General features: G+C 39.1%; 1 protein-coding gene across 5 annotated transcripts in view; it reads left to right on the top strand.

Moving 5' to 3' along the window:
* Hrs (Hepatocyte growth factor regulated tyrosine kinase substrate) overlaps positions 1-15,531 on the top strand; it is a 70,291-nt gene that overhangs the window by 35,351 nt on the left and 19,409 nt on the right. For all 5 annotated transcript variants that reach the window (XM_070095687.1, XM_070095685.1, XM_070095688.1 and 2 more), the window contains 3 exons: positions 8,346-8,464; positions 10,757-11,157; positions 15,225-15,348. In XM_070095687.1, the coding sequence (XP_069951788.1) occupies positions 8,346-8,464; positions 10,757-11,157; positions 15,225-15,348 (644 nt within the window). The remainder of the gene's footprint in view (positions 1-8,345; positions 8,465-10,756; positions 11,158-15,224; positions 15,349-15,531) is intronic.

The following is a 15,531-nucleotide window of genomic DNA, read 5'->3' as shown; positions in this document are numbered from 1 at the left end:
AAGAAGAATGTTATCGGACTGGTGGTATTGTTGGTACTGGGGGGGGATTTTTTTTCCGGCATTAGTATCTGTATCTGTTGGTTTGGAGTGGAGGCCATCGACTGTGGTTCCACTCCAGGAATGACTGGATTTGGTGTACGATTTCTGCCATTTCCTGCCGGTTTTTTTTCCTTCCTGGCACTAAAAAACCTCTCCCTCTTGAGTGGCTGTGGCTACCCAGGTTTTCCCATGGCCTGGATGTTTTGTATCTTTTTGTCCCCTTTAGATGGTATGCCTGGCAATTTAAGTTATAGCACAGTCTTTCCTGTACTGAAGAGGTACACATTTCAGGGTGAAAAAGCTTACAGGAAGGGAGTTTGCATTTTCCTGTTGTCATATGGGCATGGCATTTTCTGGGGTGGTCATAGTTGCATGTCCCATCTGTTTTTCCAGATTTCCCATGCCAGCAGATACCAAGTGCATAGTATGTGCACAGGCTTGGTTTCCGCTTGCCTTGGGTTTCTGTGACTGTATTCCCTGTTGGTGCATGTTTCCCTGTCTTACTTCTATCCTCCCTAGCACCAACAATGGAGCTCCCACCAGTTGTTTTTGGTAATTTATCCTCACTATTGCTATTGGAGTCCTCTTGTTTGCTATTTCCTGCGGTATTTCTAGTTTGCAATATTGGTTTTATCTTATCTTTGACTACACTTGTTTCCCTACTATGGCTCCTGTCCCCTATGAGGTCATTTATATGTATTCCTTCCTGCGTATAATTCCCGACTACCTGGACAAAATCTCCAGCTTCACCATTACTGTCTCCCAGGACAGTATCTCCAGCTTCACCATTTCTGTCTCCCAGGACAGCACCTCCAGCTTCACCATTACTGTCTCCCAGGACAGCACCTCCAGCTTTACTATTACTGTCTCCCAGGACATCACCTCCAGCCTTACAGTTTGTGACTACATGGCCAGTATCAAGGGCAGTACCATTCAGCCCAGACTTTTTATGTTCCCATCTGTTGTAGAAAGCTTCCAGGTTTTCTATGAAAGCAGCTTTGATGTTGTCCTCTTTTAATACCCTTGTGACTTTAGTCCACAGATTTTCCTCATTTGGGCATACCCAGAAACACTTCTCTGTTTTAATACTGCTTGTAGCTAGTTCTTGGATATCTGCACAAGGGGCGTGACACCAATTTCCACAAAAATGACAATTTATCCATGTGGAAGCCCGTTTGTTTGACTGACCACAGACTACACACAGCTTCATAATGATTTGAATGGTTGATTTACTGCAATTCTACTAGCAACCTCTTGAATATTATATTAATAACCTTAAATGAAGCTCTAGCTATTTGTATTTCTGTTTCTAACTCTTTTTGTATATTGGACAGCTTACCGTCACGTTCCTGATTTTTAATGTTTGTGTTTATAAGGGCGCCTACCTAAGTGCCAACTGTGAAATACACTGGATTCTTAATTTCTTAATTTCTATGTGTATATATGAGGAGCCAGGAGTGTGTGTATGTGTATATATGAGGAGCCAGGAGTGTATGTATGAGAGGCCAGGAGTGTATGTATGTGAGGCCAGGAGTGTATGTATGAGAGGCCAGGAGTGTATGTATGAGAGGCCAGGAGTGTATTAATGAGGGGCCAGGAGTGTACATATGTATATGTATGAGCAATACATAAAGGTGGCAACCCCACAGATGTAAACAACTATAAGCCAATGTCAAACTTACAATTGCTATCCAAACTCTTCGAGAAACACGTGCACAAAAGGTATGTATTCGTTTATAACAGCACAAAGCATACTCAACCTTGCCAATTTGGCTTCAGAAAAATAAAAGTACAATCAATGCAATTGTAAAAATGCTAGATCTGCTTTACACAGCGGTGGAAAATAAGGAATATCCATTAGGACTTTTTATTGACCTAAGAAAAGCTTTTGACACAGTAGACCATGACATCCTACTCCACAAACTTGACCATTATGGTATAAGAGGCCTATGCACTTGCATATTTCAAATCCTACCTTACTAATAGGTATCAGTATGTCACCATTAAAGACACAACCTCATCAACACGGCCACTTGATACTGGAGTACCACAGGCAAGTGTCCTTGGTCCCCTGCTCTTCCTCTTATACATCAGTGATCTTCCCAGCGTATCACAACATCTGACACGACTTATGTCATCTCCCACCCAAATCTTGCCACACTCGACACAATTGTTAATGAGGAGCTACAAAAAATATCTACTTGGATGACAGCCAATAAACTTACACTTAACACTGACAAAACCTTCTATATTGTTTGGTAACAGAGCAGGTGTTGCACAACTTAACATTAAGATCAATAGCACTCTTATTGCCAAACATATTGAGGGCAAATTCCTAGGCCTGCACTTCAACAGTAACCTGAATTTCAGCACCCATATCGAACACAGAACAAGGAAAAAAGTATCCAAAACGGTTGGGATCCTCTCTAAGATACGTTACTACGTGCCACAATCAGCCCTTCTCACACTATACTATTCACTCATCTATCCTTGCCTTACCTATGCTATTTGTGCTTGGGGATCAACTGCAGCAACACACCTAAAGCCAATAATAACCCAACAAAAAGCCGCAGTAAGAATAATCTCATCCAGTCCCAGGCAGCACTCCCCCCCCACAGACTGTTCAACTGCCTCCCAGCATACATAAGGGGGATTACCAACAGACCCCTGGCAGTCTTCAAGCTGGCACTGGACAAGCACCTAAAGTCGGTTCCTGACCAGCCGGGCTGTGGCTCGTACGTTGGTTTGTGTGCAGCCAGCAGCAACAGCCTGGTTGATCAGGCTCTGATCCACCAGGAGGCCTGGTCACAGACCGGGCTGCAGGGGCGTTGACCCCCGGAACTCTCTCCAGGTAAACTCCAGGTACTGTACAGAACATCCACACTTACTACTGTGCAACCTACATTTACAGAACCTTAAATTCCAATATTAACCCTGAACTATAACACATTCTTGATAGTTGTGACAGGACCCACAGGCATAACACCAGGCACAAAAATCGCTATAACATTCCCCGTGTCCGGCTAAACCTATACAAAAATTCAGTGTATGTAAAAGGACCTAAAATCTGGAACACCCTACCTGAAAACTCTAGAACTGCAGACACTATCATCACTTTCAAAACTACCGTTAGAAAGCATCTCCCTGGCACACCCAACCGTCAGCTAACTATATGAAAACCACCTATTCTCTTGTATCATACACACACAAAAAACAACCTAGACCTCCCCTCGATATCTGATTCCCCACAATTCACACTTACACTCACCCAATTGACTATAAACATTGAAATACGTAATAAAACTATTACCTAATGAATCTAAAACTAGTCATAAGTTTGCCTGTGATACTTCAATATAGGAGCTTCAATAGAAACTATGTATCGAACCAAGACAAAACCATTCACATCGCTAAATTTACGAACTGTAATGCAGTTACTTAGACTTAAAATCAACATGCTCCATAAACTGTACCAATACAGAGTATTGAATTCATCTTAGTCTGCCTGAAATGCCCAGTTATGCTAGGTGTGATAGTGGCCCTCTCTGTAATTAGTATTTTATAATATGTAAACCACACAATATCCTATAAAATGTAAACCCCGCATTGTAATCTTTATAGAGAATAAAACTTGATTGGTTGATGTGTGAGGGGCCAGGAGTGCATGTACGTGTACGTATGAGGGGCCAAGAGTGCATGTACGTGTGCGTATGAGGGTCTAGGTGTACGTATGTTTACGTGTGGGGGCCCCTCAAATTCAAATTCAAATTCAAAGTTTATTCTCTATAAGGATTACAATGCTGGGTTTACAGAAATTTGGTTATTGTTTGGTTTACATGTAGTAAAATTGTGATTACAGAGTGTACCACTAGAACGCTTAGCATGGCTAGGCATTTCCGGCATACTTAGTTTTATTCTTAATTGTAAAATATTACAAATTATGAGGTAAGTTGGTATTATGGCTAAGTGACTAAATACTAGTTTATGAGTTTAGCAATGTGAATGCTTTTGTATTGGCACAGTATATAGTTTCAGTATTGGAGTATCACAGGATTCATTATTTTAAGACTGAGATTAATATTTCTGTTTATGGTCAAATGAGTGAGCGAGTGTAAGTGTGAACCACCAGGTGGTATTCGTGTAGTTAGTTGACGGGGTGTATCAGGAAGGTTCCTTGATGTTGGTGAGGGGAATTGGATCTGTGCTCCAGTTCCCCGAATTAAGCCTGAATACCTTCCACATCCCCCCCCCCCAGGCGCTGTATAATCCTCCGGGTTTAGCGCTTCCCCCTTGATTATAATTATAATAATAATAATAATACGTGTGGGGGTCCAGGGATGTACATATGTTTCCGTATGAGGGGTCCAGGAGTGTATGTACGTATGTGTAAGAGGGGCCAGGAGTGTACGTATGTGTACATATGAAGGAGCAGGAGTGTACGTATGAGGGTCCAGGAGTGGACGCACATGTGACTCACTGTCAAGTGATAACCACAAGTTTGCCTGGTCTTATTTTAGCGATCAGCAGCCTCCACACTGCCACTGTCAGTCTAGCCGGTGGTCAGTGTGTGTGTGTGTGTGTCAGGTAACAATACAACATAACACAGCGTTTACAAACTTTTACTCTATAACGAGGAAAACACGTACGAAGTGTAATTATATTCCTGCCAAATGCGTCCATGTGTGGAGACGTTGTTTACAGAGCTTGTGGGTCAGCTGGTGTCTTGACATCGTCTTTTAAGAAACCTCTAAGTAAACTTACACGCACGGGGAAGAAGACTGTGTTATTTTTAGATCATCTGTGCTTAGCTTGTATCTGTGGCAAAAGTTACGGTGTTAATATGAAGCCATATTTGCTGGTTGCTCGTCATAAGTGAGTGTGGGTAAAGTATTTTCTGTGATGGACTTTGTTGAATGTTAGTGTGTCAGGTGTGAAGGTAGCCCCTCTCTATTTCTCTCTTATTCCTTCACTAATGTGATTATTATAAACACTGATGATCAGTAACCTCAGTAAGTCAAAAATAAAAGTCACTTCGTCTGATTTGTTTGTTTGACTTTTTTTTTGGTTATCCTGGGTAATGTACACTATAAGTAAGTTTATTTAGGTACAGGTATACCTAAATACAGTTACAGATTATCATACATAGCAGCATATGTGTAGATTACCTAGGATAACCCAAAAAAGTCAATGTGACTTATTTCCATTGGGGTCCTTCCGATAAGTATTATTTATATTGAAAAGTTAAAATGGGTAAGTAATTTAACTATGTGGAAAGTACTTATAATGAAAGGAGTTATACTATGGGTAAGGTAAAATCAGTTATTTAAATTAACATTAAAGATAGGATCAGATCACAGCACATGTATGTTAGATATACAAGAAATCACTCTCCTTCCTTTCTGTGGCCATATTCATTAGCTCTCTTCTTCAACTGGCTCATGCTGTGACACTTTGACATGTGCAGGTAATCTATGTACTTGTAATAAAGTTGGTAGAATTACTGACAATATGTAGAGTAAAAGGACACAAGTGCAACTAATGTGACATTTTATTGTGGCAACGTTTTGCTCTCCAGGAGCTTTATCAAGCCATAATGGCTTGATAAAGCTCCTGGAGAGTGAAACGTTGCCACAATAAAATGTCACATTAGTTGCACTTGTGTCCTTTTACTTTACAATCTATGTACTTGTGTGTACCTGTGCCTAAATAAACTTAGTGTGACTGTATTTTCACAGGGATCCCTGTAGGTAGTTTTTAAGTTTAAACTACAGTAAAGTAGTCAGGTGGCCCAGTGGCTAATGTGTTGGTCTGGAGTTTTACGACTTGTTAACTGCGAATTCAAGCCCCACCTATGGTATGGTATGCCTTTTGTATTTGACACCAGTTTGCTTCATCAGTCATAACTGCCAATGTTCTTTCATCAACATCTCCACCTTGCCTCCTTCCCTTCAGTCTCTCTCCCCTCCACCATACAGTGCTGTAAGACCCTTATGGGTTTAGTACTTTCCATGAATATAGCAAAAATGCATAGCCATAATTGTTAGTTTAGCTGAGCTGGCCACAGGATGCAAAACATATTGGGATCACTTGCAGCTACACCAAGATGGTTAAATTTAAATTAGTTACCAGGCACAGCACTTATGAAATAGTATTCAATGGTATTACAGTACAGTATAACTAATTTGTATTCAGAAATTAATAGTTTTGCATATACTTTAGTGATAACCAGTATACTGAAGTGACTAATGACTTAACCTAGGATATCCCTATAAATATAAATCATTAAAAGGATTCATATCCACTGGGGCTTTATTTAGACATACTGAATATGTAAGTCAGTAATTTATAATAATTTTCCTTGTATTATTCCTGACATAATAGATATAAATAAAATTAGTGACAAATATTAATTTTAAGGTGATTTGTTTGTTTATTCAGGTCAGCATCATAAAATGTTTACAATGTGGTACAATACATTAAGTACACTAATCTGTATTATTTGTATCATTATTGTGTACTTATTATACTGTAAATATACAAGTGTCATTATGTCAACTTTATCTGGAATGTTACTACAATTTTTTAATTAAAAGGATTTTTTTCATTTGGGTACCTTTGATGTGTATCTCATTTATATGTAATATTTGTGCAGTGCTGTATATCAGTCTTAACATACATAGGTGTTATTCTTCAAAGGCAGTTTAAAACTGTTATAAAACAAATAGGAATACTGAATGTCTCTTAATTGCTTTTGAAAGAAATGTAATAGAGTACTGCCTGAAGATTATGAAATTTGAGTTCTACAGTACCAGGAGGTGCTGTATTATTAAAAATTTAATTTAACCATTGTGCTTGCTTACATGCAGTACAGTGTATATATTTTTTAGATCTGGCCAATAAGTACATTATACAGTGGTACCTCGGAATACGAACAGCTCCCAACTCGAACAATTATGTAAGTGTATTTTTGTAATTGTATTTTTGGAAGTCTGAAATGGATTACTCTAATTTACATTATTCCTTATGGGAACAAATTCGTTTGGTATCAGCATTTGAACAGCCTTCTGGAATCAATCAATTTCGTATCCCGAGGTACCACTGTATAAAGTATGTGGAAAACTATGTGGACAGTCTTGCCTGGTATATTGTATCCATAATTTTTTATTTGACAGGTCATATATCATATTTTGTAAATTCAACAATATGATTTTATTAACCTTTTGACTGTCGCAACTCCAAATCCTGAAGTGTCTCCTGGTGTTGCAAAATTTTTGGGAAAAAAAAAAGCTTTTTCTCATGAAATGATAGAGAATCTTTTCCCGATGATAATGACATCAAAAGTACGAAATTTGATGGAAAACTTACAGAATTACGCTCTCGCGAAGTTAGCGACCTTGGTGACATTTACACCGGCGATTTTACTCACTTTGAGTCCTATTTTCGGCCAATTCTATTGTTCCAGTCCACCAAATTCATAGCTATTTCTTTAGAACTCCATTTGTTCTATCGATTGACTACAAGAAACTGCCCATTTACCGATTTCAGCTACCCAATAAAGTGGTCAGAAATTGGCAATTTGGCCAATTTCATGCAAACTAAAAAATGTCAATTTCAAAATAGGGTCCAGGATGAACAGTGCAGACATTCCTGGCACTAAAGTAACATTTTCTCTGTTCATCAGTCATGTCTCCAGGTGCCTGTTATAATACTCTTGCTTTCTATTTTGAATTTTTATTCACACAAAAAATAGAAGATTTACTGTTATGCAGACTACTGCAATATTGTAATAATTGTATAAATAACATCAACCCATTCGTGACTGCCTATTAGAATGGCTAGTTGGACATTTATTGGACAATGACGTCATTTGTTTACTCTTGAACATCGGCAAAAATCGAACATTTCTGCCACTTTGAGCTCCATTTCAAGATCCTTTTCATAGTAAAACCAGTCAAAACCACTTCTATTTCTATATGTTTTCCATTCTATCAAATGAGACCAAGAAAACAAGAATACAACCAGTAAACACCATATGAAAATACACTTCAAATTTGCCGTTTTAATCCAAAAATATGGCCGGAATTTTTTTTTCTCATTATGCACTGCGTGCTGCAGGAATTTTTTTATACTGTGCACACTGACCACACAGACCCATTCTCTCACATGTGGGCCTACCAGCTTTCTCCTGCTTGATTTGAAGCCGCTAGAATTTTTGAGTATGTATACGTATATCAAACACATTGACTTGTAAGATGTATATATATGACCAAAACAGTCAAAGGGTTCATACAAGTATGATTTTGCAGAAACTTCGTGCAACTTCTAGTTTGTTGGGTGGTAATTGGCGGCAGCCTTCACCTGCACCAGCTTCCCCAGCTCCGCAAAATTCACAGGACAAGGAAGATATGGATCCTGAACTGGCTCGGTTAGTTTTCACCATTTTTTGTTCATTTTTGCAAATTATTTAACAAAATATTTAGAGAGATCCTGTCAGGTACGGTAGAAAGAGGAATGTGACTAGGTGATGACGGGGCTCAATGCTACTAAATCTCAAACTGAATAACCCTCAACCTCCAAATCACAGGGTTCAGTCTCTGACAAATCTCTTGAAGCTTGCTCATGTGACAAGTAGCATGAAGAAAAAAAGTAAGCCCAAATATGCCATGACAGACTTTTGCCAAGTCTAAACCTGCACTACAAAACTTTATGCTCTGAAAGGGTACAAAGCTTGGAGAAAAGCCAAGTAAAAATATGGACAACAAAGTGGAAAGTTGTTACTTGTTTATTCAGAGGTACAATTATACCAACATTAGGGATTTGATCACACATGTGGAAAAGATGCACCACCATACAAGAGTGGCCTATTCACAGACAGGCCAATGTGATATCTAACTTATATGTAAGGTGGTGTGCCCATGTGTAGGTATAATACTGTAGGACTGCTCAGAGCCCACCACTAATACTTGTAAGGTAAACTACAACCAAATGTCCTTCCAGACCCAGTAAGGAACTCATCATAGCCCTGGGTTTTTGTACAATACCAAGGCCACCCCCAGTTTGAAATTTTTTTGTTGAAGCAAAGTGAGGGGCTCTTGATCCAATGAACTGGGCTGATCTTCCCTTGAATCATACCGTAATGCCTCCCATTTCTCAAATACTCTATGACCCTTATGGGTTTAGTGCTTTTTGCTTATTAAAATAGCTTCATTGCATTTCAAAGTGGGCCAGACTATGTAAATGCAGCCTCTCCTTACTTAGCGATGTACTTGTTTACTGACGACTCGGACTTACGACAGGCTCTCTGACCAGTATGCATACCCAAATAGTGTATGTTAGAGCTGATTTCCTCTATTCTCTTTATTAGAATATACAGTACTACTGTATAAACATTTAAAAATACAGTGGACCCCCGGTTAACGATATTTTTTCACTCCAGAAGTATGTTCAGGTGCCAGTACTGACCGAATTTGTTCCCATAAGAAATATTGTGAAGTAGATTAGTCCATTTCAGACCCCCAAACATACACATACAAACGCACTTACATAAATACACTTACATAATTGGTCACATTCGGAGGTAATCGTTATGCGGGGGTCCACTGTATATCAGAAATGTTATAAATGGTGCAAAGGTGACATTTAAAATGCAGTGGACCCTCGGTTATCGGCTGTTCCTTTTATCGGCCAACTCGGTGATTGGCCATTATTTCGGTGATTGGCCGTTTTGGACGCGTCTGTCCATCGGCTGGGGCCACTTGTGTGTCAGTTTGTCTGTCTTTCGGTGTGTGGTAAAGAAACTGAGGAACACCGTGGAATTTAAGTGTGAGGTGTAGCAGGCATACAGGGATTGTAGCAGGTATGTAGAGAGTGTAGCAGGGATGCAGGAAGTGTAGCAGGCATGCAGGAAGTGTAGCAGGCATGCAGTGAATGTAACAGGCATACAGGGAGTGTAGCAGACATGCAGGAAGTGTAACAGGCATGCAAGGAGTATAACTGGCATGCAGGAAGTATAGCAGGCATGCTGGGAGTGTAGCAGACATGCAAGAAGCATAGCAGGCATGCAGGAAGTGTAGCAGGCATTCCAGAAGCCAGCATTAGTCTTCATTAAAGGTATGTAATACTGATTTAATTGTTAAAATTATTTTTTAGTGAATATTTTTGTCTAGAATGGATTAATTGTAATTACATTAATTCTTATGGGAAATATTATTTCGGTTTTTGGCCATTTCGGTTTTAGGCCGAGCTTCTGGAATGGATTACAGCTGATAACTGAGGGTCCACTGTAATATCTAAGATGGTTGACATAAACCCACTACCATTATAGTATGCTCCTCACTTAGCGACGAATTTGTTTACTGACGTTATCTTAGGAAAGGAACTCCGTCGTTAAGGGGGGAGAGGCTGTGCTAAGAATCCTATAGAGAGACTGCTCTTCACCCTGCTACTTACCCGGTAGTAGGTAATAAATACACAGTAATTGAAAATTTTTAACTTTTTTATTATTTTGGATGTAATAAATTAGTATTAATCATAAGGATTTTTCTTTACATCCAAGCTGACAAAAATGTTATCTAGTATTTTTTTTAAATATGTACATCTTTAACTGTAATTTTTTTAATTATAGTGATTTGATTTAAGAAATGCTTATTTAAATAGCTGTGCTGTAATTTAGCTTCAACAAACTATTGAGTAAAGGCTTGCATTCCTACTTTAATAGTTACCTGAACCGGTCTTACTGGGAGCAGCAGCAGCAACAGCAGCATCAGCATCCCATACCTCAACCACAGAAGCATGCACAGCAGCTGGTTGACTCAGGCCGTACCCTTTCCCCAACACAACCATCAGCTCCCACCACCGGTAACAAGATGTTACTCTCACCATCGAAACTAGAGCCAATGAAGATGATGGAGAACTACCAAAATGGAGAGACTGAGGAAGTGGACGAGTTTGTGTCCACTTTACGCACTCAGTTGGAGATATTTGTCAATCGAATGAAGAGCAACCAAAGCCGTGGGAGACCCATAGCTAATGACACTTCAGTTCAAACCCTCTTTATGAACATTACAGCCATGCATGCTCAACTTCTGAAATACATACACCAGCAGGATGACAAAAGAGGTCAGTTCAAATTAAGTTTTTATTTCTTTATTGTGTATAAAATAATTAGTGAAATTTGAAAGAGTGAGCATATACATATGTTTATTTACTGCACTACACTACACTGTATAGAGTACATGAGAAAGGTATTGGAAGATTTTGTGGTCTTTTAAAAGGATTATCTGCTAAGGAAGCTAAACCACTGTCTATAGGAAAGGTCAGAATTCTTGGTAGTAAAGTGGAAGGCTGCTCCTTCCCTCCTGTCCCATCATAGTGCCAATATGAAAGTGGGTGAAAAGGAATAAAATATTTGTTATTATACCATATTTGAATGCGGAGATTGGGTAACAAGGGTGGAACTGCAACTGAGATATAACATTTTTACTACTGCTACTATTACAACTGCACCACATTTTTATTTTAAGCCTACTTAAATCTGCTGTAAGATATTGATTTCTAAAAATATTCCCAATGGTAATAATTGCTTTTTGTTAGAAGGCTCTGGCCAGAAATTATTAATGCTTGACAGTTAGATGACTGTTGTCAGGCTCTGACTTGGGAATGTATATGCTTAACAAATGTAATACTAATAAGCAATTCATCAAATAATAATATAGACAATATTAAGAGGATTACACTAGGTAAAGGTATATCAAAGGTAAGGATATATACAGGAGAAGGGGTTACTAGCCCCTTGCTCCTGGCATTTTAGTCACCTCTTACAACACGCATGGCTTACAGAGGAAGAATTCTGTTCCACTTCCCCATGCAGGTAAGAGGAAATAAACAAGAACAAGAACTAGAAAGAAAATACAGTGGACCCTCAACCAGCGATATTAATCCGTTCCTGAGAGCTCATCGTTAATCAAAATAATCGTTAGTCAAGTTAATTTTCCCCATAAGAAATAATGGAAATCAAATTAATCCGTGCAAGACACCCCAAAGTATTGAAAAAAAAAAATTTTTACCACATGAAATATTAATTTTAATACACACAAACTGAAGAAGACATGCACAGTTATATGACACTTACCTTTATTGAAGATCTGGTGATGATTGATGGGATGGGAGGAGGGGAGACCATTGATCTTGTTAAGTGTTTAGAAGGGGAATCCCCTTCCATTAGCACTTGAGGCAGCAAGTCTTTTTCTGGGGTTACTTCCCTTGTTCTTTTAATGCCACTAGGACCAGCTTCAGAGTCACTGGACTTCTGTCGCACAACATATCTGTCCATAGAGGCCTGTACCTCTCGTTCCTTTATCCTAAAGTGTTTCACAACATTGCCAATGTAATAGTCACCAGCACGGCTTGCAATAGCTGTGTGAGGGTGATTTTCATCAAAAAAGGTTTGCACTTTAAGCCACATTGCACACATTTCCTTAATCTTTGAAGTAGGCAACTTCTTCAATTTCTCTCTCCCCTCCTCCGAAGCAGTTTCCTCAGGTGTGGCCTCTTACTGTTGAAGATGATCTAGCAGCTCATCAGTGGTTAGTTCTTCATTGTCCTCCTCCACCAACTCTTCCACATCCTCCCCACTAACCTCACCAATATGAGCACTAGTTCCAGGCATTTTTTCCTGTTCACCTCGGTGTTAGTCAACTGTTGTGGGTCACATCCTGGGGGACAAGATTAAGGACCCCCAATGGAAATAAGTTAGACAGTCCTCGATGATGCACTGACTTTCTTGGGTTATCCTGGGTGGCTAACCCTCCGAGGTTAATCGTTTCTTGGTAATTGTTTCACGTTAAGCCACACCAACAACACTCTCTCCACATCTTCGAGTAATACAGCTGATTGTGGTGCAGCAACAACAACAGCTGACTGTGGTGCAGCAGCAGCTGCACCTTTGGCAAGAACAGCTTCCTTGATTGCCGTTTTCTTACCCACAATAGTAGCGATGGTTGATTGGGGTTTATTATACAACCTGACCAGCTCAGAGACACGCACTCCACTTTCATACTTAGCAGTGATCTCTTTCTTCATCTCCGTAGTAATTCTCACCCTTCTTGCTGTAGGGTTGGCACTAGAAGCTTTCTTGGGGCCCATGGTGACTTATTTTGCAGGTGCAATCACTACAAAGGCTGTGATAATATGAAATGTTCCAATTGTTGTATGTTTGGAAGCGACTGCGGTGGCTGGCTGGCTTGTAAACACTGACACCCAAGGGACAAGTGAGGCACGCTCAGGCCAAAGTGGACGCGTATGGTACGGAACGAATAGCACTGGTTGGGTTTTTAAGCGCTAGTTGAGGCAAAAATTTTGCGTTTAAATGTATCACTAGTCAGATTTATCGTTAATCGATGCCATCGCTGGTTTAGGGTCCACTGTTGAAGAAAACTCAGAAGGGTGTGTATAAATATGTTTGTACATGTATGCATAGTGTGACCTAAGCGTAAGTAGAAGTAGCAAGACGTACCTGAAATCTTGCATGTGTATGAGACAGAGAAAAGACACCAGCAATCCTACCATCATGTAAAACAATTACAGGCTTCCGTTTTACACTCACTTGGCAGGACGGTAGTACCTCCCTGGGCGGTTGCTGTCTACCAACCTACTACCTAGTAGTTAGGGGATTTATAGAAAAAATTAGTAGCACATAAAATGTTAAGCTAGAAGATAACCAGTAATTAATAAGGGTGGTTATGGGCCATATTTTTACAATAATTTTTTTTAGTGCATTAGTACAGTATTTTGGTATTGCCAGGGTTATTGATTTTGAAAAAAACAGAATAGATAACTTTAACCATTTGACTGTCGCGGCCGTGTATATACGTCTTACGAGGTACCGTGTTTGACGTATATATACTCATAAATTCTAGTGGCTTCAAATCAAGAAGGAGAAAGCTGATAGGCCCACATGTGAGAGAATGGGTCTGTGTGGTCAGTGTGCACCATATAAAAAAAATCCTGGAGAACACAGTGCATAATTAGAAAAAAAAAAACTCCGACCATTTTTTTTTAATTAACCCTTTGACTGTCGCGGCTGTATATATACGACTTACGAGGTACCGTGTTTGACGTATATATACTCATAAATTCTAGCGGCTTCAAATCAAGCAGGAGAAAGCTGGTAGGCCCACATGTGAGAGAATGGGTCTGTGTGGTCAGTGTGCACCATAAAAAAAAAATCCTGGAGCACGCAGTGCATAATGAGAAAAAAAAAAACTGACCGTTTTTTTTAATTAAAATGCCGACTTTGTGGTCTATTTTCATATAGTATTTATGGTTGTACTCTCGTTTTCTTGGTCTCATTTGATAGAATGGATAACATGTTATAGAAATAGTGGTGATTTTGATTGATTTTGCTATAAAAAGAACCTAGAAATGGAGCTCAAAGTAGGGGAAATGTTTGATTTTTGCCAATGTTCAAAAGTAAACAAATGATGCCATTGTCCAATAAATGTCCAACTAGCCATTCTAATATGCAGTCATGAATGGGTTGATGTTATTTATACAATTATTACAGTATTGCAGTAGTCTGCATAATAGTAAGTCTTCTATTTTTTGTTTGAATAAAAATTCAAAATAGAAAGCAAGAGTAATATCAGAGGGGCCTGGAGACGTGACTGATGAACAAAGAAAATGTTATTTTAGAGCCAGGAATGTCTGCATTGTTCATTCTGGACCTTATTTTGAAATTGTCATATTTTTTAGTTTTCGTGAAATTGGCCAAATTGCAAATTTCTGACCACATTATTAGGTAGTTGAAATCGGTAAATGGGCAGTTTCTTGTACTCAATCGATAGAAAAAATGGAGTTCTAAAGAAATAGCTATGAGTTTGGTTTACTGGAACAATGGAATTAGCCGAATTTGCCGATTTGTAAATATCGCCGAGGTCGCTAACTTCGCGAGACCGTAATTCCGTCAGTTTTCTATCAAGTTTCGTTTTTTTGGTGTCATTACAATCCAGGAGACACCTCAGGATCGGGGGTTGCGACAGTCAAGGGGTTAACCAGACAAGAAAGATTAATAGACATTAATCATGTTTAAACAGTGGCATTAGTATTTGATGCTGGAAGCATAGTTATTTTTGTTAATTGCTTTGAGCTTTGAAATGTTTAGTACAACAAACAGTATTTACTTCTAGTGAATTTTGAACGACTTCAAGACAAAATTTCTCAAGTTCGTGATGCTCGAGCAGCCTTAGAAGCTCTTCGAGAAGAACACCGTGACCGTGTGAGACGTGAAAGAGAGGAGCAGGAACGCTTGAGGTAAATAAATACCATAATTGTTGATTATTTTTTTTTCAACAAGTTGGCCATCTCCCACCAAGGCAGGGTGACCCAAAAAGAAAGAAAATCCCCAAAAAGAAAATACTTTCATCATTCAACAATTTCACCTCACTCATACATAATCACTCTTTGCAGAGGCACCAAGATACAACAGTTTAGAAG

This window comes from Cherax quadricarinatus, chromosome 51 (genome assembly GCF_038502225.1).
Source record: "Cherax quadricarinatus isolate ZL_2023a chromosome 51, ASM3850222v1, whole genome shotgun sequence".
NCBI classification, from domain to species: Eukaryota; Metazoa; Arthropoda; class Malacostraca; order Decapoda; family Parastacidae; genus Cherax; species Cherax quadricarinatus.
Note: the sequence above shows the minus strand (reverse complement) of the source record. Positions and strands in the feature narration are given on the sequence as shown.